General features: G+C 44.1%; 1 protein-coding gene across 11 annotated transcripts in view; it reads left to right on the top strand.

The window, feature by feature from the left end:
* LOC139445707 (6-phosphofructo-2-kinase/fructose-2,6-bisphosphatase-like) overlaps positions 1 to 15357 on the top strand; it is a 102984-nt gene that overhangs the window by 62464 nt on the left and 25163 nt on the right. For 6 of the 11 annotated variants that reach the window (XR_011651880.1, XR_011651881.1, XM_071226908.1 and 3 more), the window contains exons 7-12: positions 1796 to 1869; positions 2399 to 2470; positions 3133 to 3279; positions 3975 to 4079; positions 4968 to 5009; positions 5201 to 5288. Coding sequence is in view for 5 of the 11 variants with exons in the window: in XM_071226908.1 (XP_071083009.1) it covers positions 1796 to 1869; positions 2399 to 2470; positions 3133 to 3279; positions 3975 to 4079; positions 4968 to 5009; positions 5201 to 5288 (528 nt within the window). In the remaining 6 variants the exon portion in view is untranslated. The other 5 variants (XR_011651878.1, XR_011651876.1, XR_011651877.1 and 2 more) reach the window with 2 other exon arrangements.

Genomic DNA, 15357 nt, shown 5'->3' with positions numbered 1-15357 from the left:
GAGGTATCAACAACATATTTGATTTCAGGCACTGCCAGAAACTCAGGTGTGACATGAAGCCACTGGATCCAGTGTTGTAGGGTGGGGGAGTAGGTGTGTTGAAGTTGCCAATTTGTTTTAATTAGAAACGGGCTCCGTCCGTCCGTCCGTCACGTTTCGTTTCTGGAGCAATATTTTTTCATCAAACTTTGCAGGTCTGTCAGGTACATGCTGAACTGGTGCCTTTTGCTATTTAGAAATTTTAGAAATATTTATTTTTTACGTTTCCATGGCCACAAGATGGACTTAGGTTCTGTGAGGGTAGGGTTCGTTTCTGGAGCATAACTCATAAAGCCTTCAATATTTTTTCATCAAACTTTGCAGGTCTGTCAGGTACATGCTGAACTGGTGCCTTTTGCTATTTAGAAATTTTAGAAATATTTATTTTTTACGTTTCCATGGCAACAAGATGGACTGAGGTTCCAAACTCATCTTTTTTTTACAATTTCCATGACAAGTTCCACCTCGGTTAAAAAAGGTTAGGGTTTGTTTACATTTAATTATGTCATAAATTCTGCAACAGGGGTGGGGATATAGCCACGTTAGTGGCAAACTCTTGTTCTTTTACAATTGCAAATAGCACATTGAAACATGTCGATGAGATAAAGCCGTAACAGTATCACTGTGGGATGCATAAAACCTCTTGTATTCCGTGTAATACTGCTACAAACCGACACGTTTGAAATTGACATTGTAAAAAAAATAATTTTTAAATTGAAATTGATAGAAAACAGCTGTTGATTGGGCTGAGGTTAACTTGTGTTATGTCACCTGACTTTCATTGACTCGTGCGTGCATCTTTTTGCTCCGAAGCTGGGTATAAGGGACATTATCCCCCTTAGAAATCCACATGCAGCCTGTCTTGTTCATGGCAGGGTATAAGGGATTTATTCTCCCGCTTAAACGTTTATTTCCCTCTATAGCAGGATACAAATGTGTAGTATTTCATCAAGCTCACAAGAACCAATCAGATCTCATTATTCTGACATGGAAGTATGATTAGTGTTTTTTTTTCGTCCCTTGTTAGGTTTCATACCTCTCGCCACCAATTTATATGATATACCCTGCAAGGAGAACTGGGGTGGAGAAAAGGTCTCCAATAGTAACACTAAATAATCAACTTTTGATGGATGTACTGTTACCTTTATGCTATTTACATTTAAAAATATGTAATAAGTTGGTACGTCAAGGAATATTAGGCATTTCAACAGTGTATTCCTGTAAAGAGACATGGTGTGTTTGATCTGGATTGTTCCATTGATGTTTGAAAGTGGTGTGAAGGAGCAGGAAGTGATGGGGAGCAGCTCACACTTGATGACAGATGGTCGTGACATCCTGCATCAGGATAGTGCGGGGGCCAGTGTAGTGTAGTGCAGTGTGTGTTTGTTGAGATACAAGTCACACTCCGTGTATGAATGTGGTACATACATTCTTGGTGCAACATCTTCTTGGTAGGTCGAGATACTTACATTGATTGGACATTGACTGATCAGCATCCAGATACTTGCATTGTTGGGACATTGACTTATGATCAACACGCAAATGATAAATATGCTTTAAGTTATTGAGTGATTGTTTAAGTCATTCAATTGTTTTTCCATCAGTTCACAACTTCATCTACTAGTCTCACTGAGGGTGATGCAGAAAATCTTGCAAGTTTGTGGAATTGCTCAGTATGATTCTGCAAATAGCCCTGCCTAATGGTTAACATATTCTTGCAGAGGACTTCAGACTATACCAGCCTTATTGTTTTCAGGTCATCTACAAAGTAGAGTGGTGTATTACCTAATGAATATTCACGTTCTTCCTCGGACCATCTACCTCACAAGGGTAAGTCGGCAACGTCATGTGTTGTAATGTAGGGATATAATTGAAGTCTGACACTGCTCAAAGCAGTGTGACACCCAAGGTCCTGATCAGAATTGGTCTTCAAAACCCCATGCTTGTCATAAGAGGTGACTAATGGGATATGGTGATGAGACTCGCTGACTTGGTTGATGTATGTCATTGTATGCCAATTACGTGGATCGATGTTTATGATGTCAAGGTGAAAATTCACGCCGTCATGTAGCTTAAATATTCCTGAGTGAGGCATTAAACAGCAAACTAACTAACTCATCTCGCTCATTTGGGACTGTGGCTCAGCAGAGTGTGTGGAGTATTCTGAGTGGTATTAGTCCAGAGTAATACAAGCAGCCACACATGCACGCGCACATTCATGCACGTTACCAAGTGCAATAGTCTTGAATGCAATGTTAAACCCCACAGCTGTTATTGTAATGCCAAAGTACATTGGTGTAAGAATGATTGTCATGCAGGTATGTTTAATATATGTGCCTGATATGTTGTGTTGTTGCAGCATGGGGAAAGCATGATGAACCTCCAGGGCCGCATCGGAGGTGACAGCGATATATCAGAGCGAGGGCAGACCGTGAGTCCAACTCTCATTACATTATTGTACGAAGGCAGTACTATGCTTGCCTTCACAGTTGATTTAATGGATCAGGTGGTGCTCACTTGGTTGATAGTGTGTTTTCCCCCTAGATGTACACCTGTAAAAAGACTCAATTACTTCTGCAGGAACAAAAGTTTGAGGGATATCTGATGCGGAAACTATCAATATATGTTTCATGAAAATTGGTTCCTGTAAGTAATTTCTTAACAATATTTGTTCGTTGAATGTTTACATAATTCACATTTCATGAATTTCTGTACATTCACTGGTCTCAAAAGCAAAAAAAGCAACTTGAGTATTCTTGCAGTCTATTTATCTGAGGGAGCACGGGTGGCCCAGTCGTCTAAGGCGCCGCGATTCGCTGTGCAGAGTTGCGTCCCTTGGGCACGCCAGAAACTTATGATTGTGGGTTGGAATCCCGGTTCACCCTGATTATGTTTCTAGGTGTGTCAGCACCATACCCGTGCTCGTGGGTTTCGACGAAGTGGTAAATGTCTGAGGCCTGCATCACTTCAGGCTTTCCTCCCACATTAAGCTGACACACCGTGATATAACTGGAATACTTTTAAAAAACGGCATAAAACCAAACTCACTCACTCACTTACTATTTACCTGAATATCATGTGTATTGTTTGCAGTATGCAGAAGCTCTGAAACGCTACATTGAGAAGGAGAACATTCCCAACCTGAAAGTGTGGACGTCGCAGATGAAGAGGACAATCCAGACTGCCAAGTTCATCGAGGCACCCAAGGAGCACTGGAAGGCCCTCAATGAGATAGATGCGGTTTGTCCTCTTGTCATCAATGTCTAAATTATGTGTGTCGCGTTGCCATACCAAGATCTGTTGGTTGTGGAATCCCATATTCACCCTGATAATGAACATTGGCCTATCAGCATCATACTTGTACTTGTAGGTTTTCCCTTTGGAGATTCCAGGTTAGAGTTGGTCCCCAGCGGTAAGAGGTGACCTTATAAATCAGGTGGTCCGTTTTGGGGACTTGGTTCATGGTGTGTCATCATACCCAATGCCGTGGATCGGTGCTCACAATATCAATCATTGCATTGTCCGGTCCAGGAAGCCGTCATATGGCTTGAATGTTGCTGAGTGCAGCTTTAAACCAAAAAGACACATACACACTCTTGTAGATTTGTCCAAAGTGTTAAATGTCTTAGACATGCTTCACTACCTCTGACTCACTGTTAGGACTGAAATTGTGGGTCCTATAAACCTATCTCACTCACTGAGATGGTACGTGACATTTGCCTGTAAATAAATCATATTTTGAGTACCTTGTCAAGCAAGTGTTGATGTTTCAGTACAGGCGTTAGTACCTATAGCAAGCATCCGTTTCTTGGCAAAGGTGCAAGTAAGCATCTGTAGGGAAACAGTTTGAAAGAAAGAAAGACATGGATTATATCCACCCCGTGCTGGGTGTTCTTCAGTGTTGTTCACATTCTCACTGTGTCTGATCTGTGCAGGGTATCTGTGAGGGGATGACGTACGAGGAGATCCAGGAGAAGTACCCTGAGGATTTTGCTCTGCGGGACCAGGACAAGTTCCACTACCGCTACCCAAGTGGGGAGGTGAGCTACATGGCTGTGCTCCAGCACATCTTGATTCATGAACTTAGGGAACATTGCCTCACCTCAAGAAAGCCATTTTGTACGTAGGCATTTTTCAAAATTAAGAATGAAAGTCAAGGTTTTCATGTCGTAACCCAATGTTAAAGGTATAAGCATCAGGGCACAGTACTTTTATATACTTAAGCAGGAAATTTGTCCAAGGATCTTGCTTTTTTTCTTACCCTGCATGACAGTAGGCACCTTTACTGGGATCTGGACCTGGGAAGGCTTCTGGGTCAAAATACATCCCCTTACCTCATGCTTGTTGTATTATGAAGCAGATAGTCAGGACTTGGGGTATGATGACATACAATTAACCCATGGCATGGATTGTTTCAAATCACGCTGCCTTCGAACTTTGTGCTAGTCTGCAAGACTGACTCTACTTAATTGTACAGTGGACAAGTGAAAATCCAGTATGTTAGTCCCTCATTGACTAGTTGCATTTGATTGCTATGATTCTGAACCAGTTCTCAAAGAAAGGAACAATATGAATAGAAAATGTAACATAGTAAACATTTTGTCTTGTACAAGCAGGTCTAGTTACACAAGGTTTCCACTGGTCCTCTTGACTAGTCTTAGAGAAAACAGCTCAACTGCCAGTCTATGGTTTGCCATGTCCAGATCTTATGATTTACAATCCACCATGATATAGCTGGAACATTGCTGGTGGTAAACGACTTTCACTCTGGGTGGGAAACACCAGGTGTTCACTACTATGTAATAAACCAGGATTATCTTTAGAAAGGTGAGCTTTTCACAACACAAGCTGTGTGTGTTTAAATTCCCAGTATCAATATTGTTTGTCTTGGTTATGAATACTAATCAGATACTTGCTTTGTTTGACAGTCTTACCAAGACCTGGTTGCTCGTCTTGAACCTGTGATACTGGTGAGTATGTGATGACTGATGTAAGCATGGTTCGTGAAAGGTTCAGCTAGGATGGAGTGTGTTGTCTTTACACAGGCTGAACACAGCTATTGACATTGAAATTGAAGAGCATTTGGGCTGTCTGATTTATGGGTATAATTTTGGGTGTGTGGGCCTTGCTTTGTTGAGTAACGACCATCTTGATGTTGCAGGAGCTGGAGAGACAGGAGAATGTGTTGGTTGTGTGTCACCAGGCTGTTGCCCGCTGTCTACTTGCATACTTCCAGGACAAGTCGGCAGGTATGTTCCTCAGACTGTTGTCAAGCACCATCTTCCATGACAAGTTGGCAGGTATGTTCCTCAGACTGTTGTCAAGCACCATCTTCCATGACAAGTTTGCAGGTATGTTCCTAAGACCGTTAACAACAACCATCTTCCATGACAAGTTGGCAGGTATGTTCCTCAGACTGTTGTCAAGCACCATCTTCCATGACAAGTTGGCAGGTATGTTTCTCTGACCGTTGTCAAGCACGATCTTCTATGACAAGTTGGCAGGTATGTTCCTCAGACCGTTAACAACAACCATCTTCCATGACAAGTTGGCAGGTATGTTCCTCAGACTGTTGTCAAGCACCATCTTCCATGACAAGTTGGCAGGTATGTTTCTTCCACTGACCGTTGTCAAGCACCATCTTCCATGACAAGTTGGCAGGTATGTTCCTTCCTCTGACCGTTGTCAAGCCCCATCTTCCATGACAAGTTGGCAGGTATGTTCCTTCCTCTGACCGTTGTCAAGCCCCATCTTCCATGACAAGTTGGCAGGTATGTTCCTTCCTCTGACAGTTGTCAAGCACCATCTTCCATGACAAGTTGGCAGGTATGTTCCTTCCTCTGATCCTTGTCAAGCACCATCTTCCATGACAAGTTGGCAGGTATGTTCCTTCCTCTGACCGTTGTCAACCACCATCTTCCATGACAAGTTGGCAGGTATGTTCCTTCCTCTGACCGTTGTCAAGCCCCATCTTCCATGACAAGTTTGCAGGTATGTTCCTAAGACCGTTAACAACAACCATCTTCCATGACAAGTTGGCAGGTATGTTCCTCAGACTGTTGTCAAGCACCATCTTCCATGACAAGTTGGCAGGTATGTTCCTCTGACCGTTGTCAAGCACGATCTTCTATGACAAGTTGGCAGGTATGTTCCTCAGACCGTTAACAACAACCATCTTCCATGACAAGTTGGCAGGTATGTTCCTCAGACTGTTGTCAAGCACCATCTTCCATGACAAGTTGGCAGGTATGTTTCTTCCACTGACCGTTGTCAAGCACCAACTTCCATGACAAGTTGGCAGGTATGTTCCTTCCTCTGATCCTTGTCAAGCACCATCTTCCATGACAAGTTGGCAGGTATGTTCCTTCCTCTGACCGTTGTCAACCACCATCTTCCATGACAAGTTGGCAGGTATGTTCCTCTGATCCTTGTCAAGCACCATCTTCCATGACAAGTTGGCAGGTATGTTCCTCTGACCGTTGTCAACCACCATCTTCCATGACAAGTTGGCAGGTATGTTCCTTCCTCTGACCGTTGTCAAGCCCCATCTTCAAAGACAAGTTGGCAGGTATGTTCCTCTGACCGTTGTCAACCACCATCTTCCATGACAAGTTGGCAGGTATGTTCCTTCCTCTGACCGTTGTCAACCACCATCTTCCATGACAAGTTGGCAGGTATGTTCCTTCCTCTGACCATTGTCAAGCACCATCTTCCATGACAAGTTGGCAGGTATGTTCCTTCCTCTGATCCTTGTCAACCACCATCTTCCATGACAAGTTGGCAGGTATGTTCCTTCCTCTGATCCTTGTCAAGCACCATCTTCCATGACAAGTTGGCAGGTATGTTCCTTCCTCTGATCCTTGTCAACCACCATCTTCCATGACAAGTTGGCAGGTATGTTCCTTCCTCTGATCCTTGTCAACCACCATCTTCCATGACAAGTTGGCAGGTATGTTCCTTCCTCTGATCCTTGTCAACCACCATCTTCCATGACAAGTTTGCAGGTATGTTCCTTCCTCTGATCCTTGTCAAGCACCATCTTCCATGACAAGTTGGCAGGTATGTTCCTTCCTCTGATCCTTGTCAAGCACCATCTTCCATGACAAGTTTGCAGGTATGTTCCTTCCTCTGATCCTTGTCAAGCACCATCTTCCATGACAAGTTGGCAGGTATGTTCCTTCCTCTGACCGTTGTCAACCACCATCTTCCATGACAAGTTGGCAGGTATGTTCCTTCCTCTGACCGTTGTCAAGCCCCATCTTCAAAGACAAGTTGGCAGGTATGTTCCTCTGATCGTTGTCAAGCACCATCTTCCATGACAAGTTGGCAGGTATGTGTTGTGACTGAGTGCTAGGATTGACTATGACGGTGTGGGAATTGATAGAAGCTTGAGATGCAGGTAAAGGGACATTCCCTTTTCTTTCTTTTATGTGAATTTATTATTTTGTTTTTTTATTTTATGAAATAATCCTTTGTATTTAAATGATTATGTTCAGTCCTATTTAAGGAACAATACTACAGAACAATACCTAGCATGACACAGAACAAGATCCTGCTTGTTAGTTTGTGCATGTAGTAGTTAGTAGGGATGACATAGTAGACCCCTGTGTAACTCAGCACTCATGCCTCTGATCTCTCACAATGTCCTGAAAAATAACTCCTTGTACTTCAATGATGGGACTGGCAGCACTGAAGGTGTATGTAGGAACAGTCAAATTTGTCTACAGCATGTACGGATGCAGTGTTTGTGTCCTGTATCTCAACCATTGCAGACACATAGTCTATATTTAAAAATATACTAGTTCTAATATGTCAAGAAAATTATTCCCATCCACCTCTTTTTAAAATATGAATATCTGACATGTTTTTTTCAATTTCTCAATTTTTTGTACATTCACTCTCTTATTTAACTCTCTATCCTATTCTAATAACTATTGGGTCTTTACTGCATGCATGTCATAGAAGATGGCTACAGCATTATCAATGGTGGAGTTGTTTAGTTGTTCAGCTGTGCTTGCTTAGGTTGGGACCTACTGGAAAACCCATGCCAGAACCTTCACAAGATGAGAGGGAGATACATGTTGTTGGGTAGCGGGGTGGACCATTGATGCCTCAAGTAAAATTGATGGTGTTGTTGAGTAGCTGGGTAGAGCATTGATGCTTCCTGTCAAATGTGTGGGGTTATTCAGTAGGTGGGTGGATCATTGATGCTTCCTGTCAAATGTGTGGGGTTGTGGAGTAGCTGGGTGGACCATTGATGCTTTCTGTCAAATGTGTGGGGTTGTGGAGTAGCTGGGTGGACCGTTGATGCTTCCTGTCAAATGTGTGGGGTTATTCATCAGCTGGGTGGACCATTGATGCTTTCTGTCAAATGTGTGGAGTTGTGGAGTAGCTGGGTGGACCATTGATGCTTCCTGTCAAATGTGTGGGATTATTCAGTAGGTGGGAAAACCATTGATGCTTCCTGTCAAATGTGTGGGATTATTCAGTAGGTGGGAAAACCATTGATGCTTCCATCAAATGTTTTGGGTTCAGTCCCAGTGGAACAGTATACCTTCCTATAGCAGACTGTGTGGTTGTCCAGTGAATAATGGATGCTATTTTACACTGGCATTCACCGTTTAAGTGTTCATAAACAACCATTTGACATAAAATACATTGTGATCTATTATTTTCATATTTTTTACCAATGATATTGTTACTTAATTTCATATTTTGCCAAGAGCTTAAGCTTGATGCAGAAGTCATAATAGATGTAAATACATGTATTCGGGAAATACTGTGGATTGCCATATCAGTTCTGGACCAGTGTTAGATATTACTGAACATGAAGTGGTCCAATTCGATGAATTGACCAGTGGGAATGAAGCTACCCTATTACTGCAGTGTTTTTTTTCTGTTTATTACTCAGGTCCAGACACATGGATATTTATTTTCACAACTTTATAGTAATTCATGACTCATAATTGCATGATTCATATAGATATGATATCTATTGTTGTATATCACTCAACTGCACTGAGGAAGACCAGCCTCACCAGCTTGGCATGCCTGGAGTCACTCCATTGAGCCATAAGGGGCAGATCAGCTTGGCTACTCTGGTGTCTGTCACTCCACTGTGCACTGGGCCAGACAGGGCAAATCAGCGTGGCTACTCTGGTGTCTGTCACTCCACTGTGCACTGGGCCAGAGAGGGCAGATCAGCGTGGCTACTCTGGTGTCTGTCACTCCACTGTGCACTGGGCCAGACAGAGCAGATCAGCATGGCTACTCTGGTGTCTGTCACTCCACTGTGCACTGGGCCAGGCAGGGCAGATCAGCATGGCTACTCTGGTGTCTGTCACTCCACTGTGCACTGGGCCAGACAGAGCAGATCAGCATGGCTACTCTGGTGTCTGTCACTCCACTGTGCACTGAGCCAGACAGAGCAGATCAGCATGGCTACTCTGGTGTCTGTCACTCCACTGTGCAATGGGCCAGGCAGGGCAGATCAGCTTGGCTACTCTGGTGTCTGTCACTCCACTGTGCACTGGGCCAGACAGGGCAGATCAGCATGGCTACTGTGGTGTCTGTTTACTCCACTGTGCACTGGGCCAGACAGGGCAGATCAGCTTGGCTACTCTGGTGTGTCACTCCACTGTGCACTGGGCCAGGCAGGGCAGATCAGCTTGGCTACTCTGGTGTCTGTCACTCCACTGTGCAGCAGGCCAGACATGGCAGATCAGCTTGGCTACTCTGGTGTCTGTTTACTCCACTGTGCACTGGGCCAGACAGGGCAGATCAGCATGGCTACTGTGGTGTCTGTCACTCCACAGTGCAGCAGGCCAGACAGGGCAAATCAGCATGGCTACTCTGGTGTCTGTCACTCCACTGTGCAGCAGGCCAGACAGGGCAGATCAGCATGGCTACTCTGGTGTCTGTCACTCCACTGTGCAGCAGGCCAGACATGGCAGATCAGCATGGCTACTCTGGTGTCTGTCACTCCACTGTGCACTGGGCCAGACAGGGCAGATCAGCATGGCTACTCTGGTGTCTGTCACTCCACTGTGCACTGGGCCAGGCAGGGCAGATCAGCATGGCTACTCTGGTGTCTGTCACTCCACTGTGCACTGGGCCAGACAGGGCAGATCAGCTTGGCTACTCTGGTGTCTGTCACTCCACTGTGCACTGGGCCAGACAGGGCAGATCAGCGTGGCTACTCTGGTGTCTGTCACTCCACTGTGCAGCAGGCCAGACAGGGCAGATCAGCATGGCTACTCTGGTGTCTGTCACTCCACTGTGCAGCAGGCCAGACAGGGCAGATCAGCATGGCTACTCTGGTGTCTGTCACTCCACTGTGCAGCAGGCCAGACATGGCAGATCAGCATGGCTACTCTGGTGTCTGTCACTCCACTGTGCACTGGGCCAGACAGGGCAGATCAGCATGGCTACTCTGGTGTCTGTCACTCCACTGTGCACTGAGCCAGACAGAGCAGATCAGCATGGCTACTCTGGTGTCTGTCACTCCACTGTGCACTGGGCCAGACAGGGCAGATCAGCTTGGCTACTCTGGTGTCTGTCACTCTACTGTGCACTGGGCCAGACAGGGCAAATCAGCATGGCTACTCTGGTGTCTGTCACTCCACTGTGCACTGGGCCAGACAGAGCAGATCAGCATGGCTACTCTGGTGTCTGTCACTCCACTGTGCACTGGGCCAGACAGGGCAAATCAGCATGGCTACTCTGGTGTCTGTCACTCCACTGTGCACTGGGCCAGGCAGGGCAAATCAGCATGGCTACTCTGGTGTCTGTCACTCCACTGTGCAGCAGGCCAGACATGGCAGATCAGCTTGGCTACTCTGGTGTCTGTTTACTCCACTGTGCACTGGGCCAGACAGGGCAGATCAGCATGGCTACTGTGGTGTCTGTCACTCCACAGTGCAGCAGGCCAGACAGGGCAAACCAGCATGGCTACTCTGGTGTCTGTCACTCCACTGTGCAGCAGGCCAGACAGGGCAGATCAGCATGGCTACTCTGGTGTCTGTCACTCCACTGTGCAGCAGGCCAGACATGGCAGATCAGCATGGCTACTCTGGTGTCTGTCACTCCACTGTGCACTGGGCCAGACAGGGCAGATCAGCATGGCTACTCTGGTGTCTGTCACTCCACTGTGCACTGGGCCAGGCAGGGCAGATCAGCATGGCTACTCTGGTGTCTGTCACTCCACTGTGCACTGGGCCAGACAGGGCAGATCAGCTTGGCTACTCTGGTGTCTGTCACTCCACTGTGCACTGGGCCAGACAGGGCAGATCAGCGTGGCTACTCTGGTGTCTGTCACTCCACTGTGCAGCAGGCCAGACAGGGCAGATCAGCATGGCTACTCTGGTGTCTGTCACTCCACTGTGCAGCAGGCCAGACATGGCAGATCAGCATGGCTACTCTGGTGTCTGTCACTCCACTGTGCACTGGGCCAGACAGGGCAGATCAGCATGGCTACTCTGGTGTCTGTCACTCCACAGTGCAGCAGGCCAGACAGGGCAAATCAGCATGGCTACTCTGGTGTCTGTCACTCCACTGTGCAGCAGGCCAGACAGGGCAGATCAGCATGGCTACTCTGGTGTCTGTCACTCCACTGTGCAGCAGGCCAGACATGGCAGATCAGCATGGCTACTCTGGTGTCTGTCACTCCACTGTGCACTGGGCCAGACAGGGCAGATCAGCATGGCTACTCTGGTGTCTGTCACTCCACTGTGCACTGGGCCAGGCAGGGCAGATCAGCATGGCTACTCTGGTGTCTGTCACTCCACTGTGCACTGGGCCAGACAGGGCAGATCAGCTTGGCTACTCTGGTGTCTGTCACTCCACTGTGCACTGGGCCAGACAGGGCAGATCAGCATGGCTACTCTGGTGTCTGTCACTCCACTGTGCACTGGGCCAGACAGGGCAGATCAGCTTGGCTACTCTGGTGTCTGTCACTCCACTGTGCACTGGGCCAGGCAGGGCAGATCAGCATGGCTACTCTGGTGTCTGTCACTCCACTGTGCACTGGGCCAGACAGGGCAGATCAGCGTGGCTACTCTGGTGTCTGTCACTCCACTGTGCACTGGGCCAGACAGGGCAGATCAGCATGGCTACTCTAGTGTCTGTCACTCCACTGTGCACTGGGCCAGACAGGGCAGATCAGCTTGGCTACTCTGGAGCTGGTGTTCTTACTAATCCTAGATAATGTGTCTTGATCTTGCATGATCTGTGTCAGGTGCACTCTCCCATATATCATTTAATGCACATTAGTGATGTTATTGCTGCTCTAGCACATTGACCAGGCGCAATATCCTGGGAGAATTAAGTATAATACATTTCCTAAATTAGTCTTTAACCTGGTGACTAAGTAGAGACAACAGTTTGTTAGGGCCACAGACATGTTGCCAAGGTCAGCTTAATTGATATTAAGTACTAGATTGATTAAGCTATTATTATCCATTCATCAAGCAGTATAGTGACATTTTGGGAGGTGATACTCAATACATAATGTTCAATGAGGGTGCTTATTTCATTGTGATTAATATTAAGTCTCAAGGTCAACACTATTATTAAATTACAAGTTTTAGATATTTAGATGAAAGAGAAGGGGGGCAGTGTCCATGTTTGCATGACATGCTTGCTTGTTGCTTGTAGTGCTTTTGGAGACAGAATCGAGTTGGACTACAGGTATACCGGTATACTGCAAAACCATTTTCAAATTATACGTATTGCAATATTTTTTCTTTGTTCTCGTATATTGGTAAAGAAAACATAACAAGTTTCATTATTATTTGTATCGTTTAAACTGAAATCTACACAGAAATTCATTCACAAAAGATGCTTCTCTTCGAAATTGATTATCAAAATAGCGGAAATGCAAAAGTGATTTTTCCCTTACGTTGTTATCTCCCCTGTATCCATGACTACAAAATGTCAGTGACAGACCATGCTGACTTTGACATTGTAATATTTACTTCAGTGTGTAGAAAGTTGTATCTGCATGTACAATCAGCATCACTGTCAAACACTTAGTCTCAGTATGTTTTTTGGCAATAGACAGCCCTAGAATAAACTTTATCATCATTTGAACTATAATTAGCTGTTATTTTGCTGACTGGAGGAAAACTACATTCACTCACACAGTCATTCAAAACGACTTGCTATCATCACCATCAATTTTACTCTGCTTGTAGTACTGATATGGCAATGATTTTAAGTATACATTTAGTATTTAATTATTATCTCTCAATATATAACTGGATATTTACCTCAATATTTCATTTATGTATCAATCTCAGTGTATCATTTGTGAAAAATGCAAAATACAAAAGAATTAAAAAATTATCTTTTAAATGAAATATCTTCATAATGTTACATATATAACTGCCAAAGATCAGATCAGATTCATATTTGTCAAACAACTAATTTAGTCGTAGATTCATGGGTATATATATCCTCATTTCATATTTGAACTTCATAGTGATTTGTAAACACTAACAGTTGTACCTACTTGACCTATAATATTCGCATTTTTATCTGTGTATGACCCCAACAAATACCTTTTTTGTCCATTGGCTTCATCTTGCCAAGACATATACCCATTATGTGATATAGTAAATTGTGGGCCTTCTTTTGTGGCCGCATTACAAATAACTGATTTAATGAAAAAAAATATCAGGAATTTTGTAAAATAATTGTAGTTTGGATGAAATGAAGAAAGCCATTTACCAAACTAGAAGTTTGTTTCATAACTGAGTTAAACTGAAAGACTGGTCAGAAAGATAAAAAAAGGAGATTTTATTACTTGTCGTGCTATTTTGACTCTGGACATGTTGTGCTAATATATGTAACAAATATATGAAAATTACTCTCTAACTGACATGAAATTAGTAGAGTTTCTTTTGTTGTGTATGTGCCAAAAGTTTTGTCTCTACTTGTCCAAATATTTCCTGCAGATCGTAGTTTTCATGAGCTTAATCCTTCAAAACTGAAACAAATTTGTTTGAGACTCATTGTTCAGACTCATGACTTGAATCACCAAGCGCTATTTATAATTCCCTCAAACAGATTATGTCAGGAGAAGCTATCACTTGCATTTACTATATAGGAAGGATCTTTGACGTGTGATGCTCAGAAATTATCTGTCATTTTGGAAATCAATACCAGAAATACATTTCCATTTTTGGTCCCTGCAGCTTGAGAAATCAAACTCAGAAATATTTGATAGCTTGTCAATATCTCTACAAAGAATGGTGATTAAGGTACTCATTAAGGGGAGACTGTTTAAGATAAGATCATTATTCATGTATCTAATCTGCATCGCTTTTCCCGATGCAGAGTTGTGTCCCTTGGGCACTCCCGAAACCCATGATTGTGGTTGCACTCAGATTATGTTTCTAGGTTTGTCAGCACCATAACAGTGCATGTAGGTTTCACCAAAGTGGTAAACGTCTGAGACCTGCATCACTTGCGGCTTTCTCCCATATTAAGCTGACACGCCGTGATATAACTGGAATACTGTTCAAAGCAGCGTTAAACCCAACTCACTCTATTTAAATGATGCACTTTCACAGAGATAGTATCACAAATACACGCAGTACACATTCGTATCTCATTTCTTGTTTTGCATGTTTCTTTCATACTGAACACTCCTCTGTCTTGCTTATAGAACCTGCCTTTCATTTATTAGTAAACATGCACAAGTTTGGTATTGTTTGTGCAGCTACCAGGCTTTTTATGAAACCTCTTTAAACTCCTTTTTTCGCATAGTTTTGTTTATTTTTGTATTTTATATTTTGGGTGATTGTATAACTATTCAAAATTGAACATAATTTATATTTTATTGACTGTTTTAGTTTCTAGTTGATGCTGGACACAATTCAAGTATTGTATGCATGACATTTTCTTCGGGACCCTTCCACAGTATCACTTAATGTTTCAATGCTTTACAGTCATATGCACATTGCAGTAATACATCAAATCATTAATATTGTATGATTCAGGTTATTAGATTCGTTTGAAAAGAAAACAGTCATCAATGTTTTTGAAAATGCGTGTTTTCTTCTTTGCCTAATTTTTAGAACATATCCCTCACGTCCCTGTCCCGTTTGAGAAGGTCGTGAAAATGAAAATGAAGGGCCATTGCTGCGAGTGCGAACACATACCACTGCTCAGGTGGGCCTCTTGGCGGTGCGACAGTCTGGCATGTCGTTTTTATGTGTGTATGTGTGAGAGTGTGTCAGTGTGAGAGAGCGTGTGTGTGCCTGCAGGTGCGTGAGTGCGTGTCTGTGAAGCAACATGCCTGCACAATGTTACCCT

This window comes from Haliotis cracherodii, unplaced genomic scaffold, assembly GCF_022045235.1.
Source record: "Haliotis cracherodii isolate W230 unplaced genomic scaffold, xgHalCrac1.p SCAF_6, whole genome shotgun sequence".
NCBI lineage: Eukaryota > Metazoa > Mollusca > Gastropoda > Lepetellida > Haliotidae > Haliotis > Haliotis cracherodii.
This window is presented reverse-complemented; position numbering and strand designations above follow the sequence as displayed.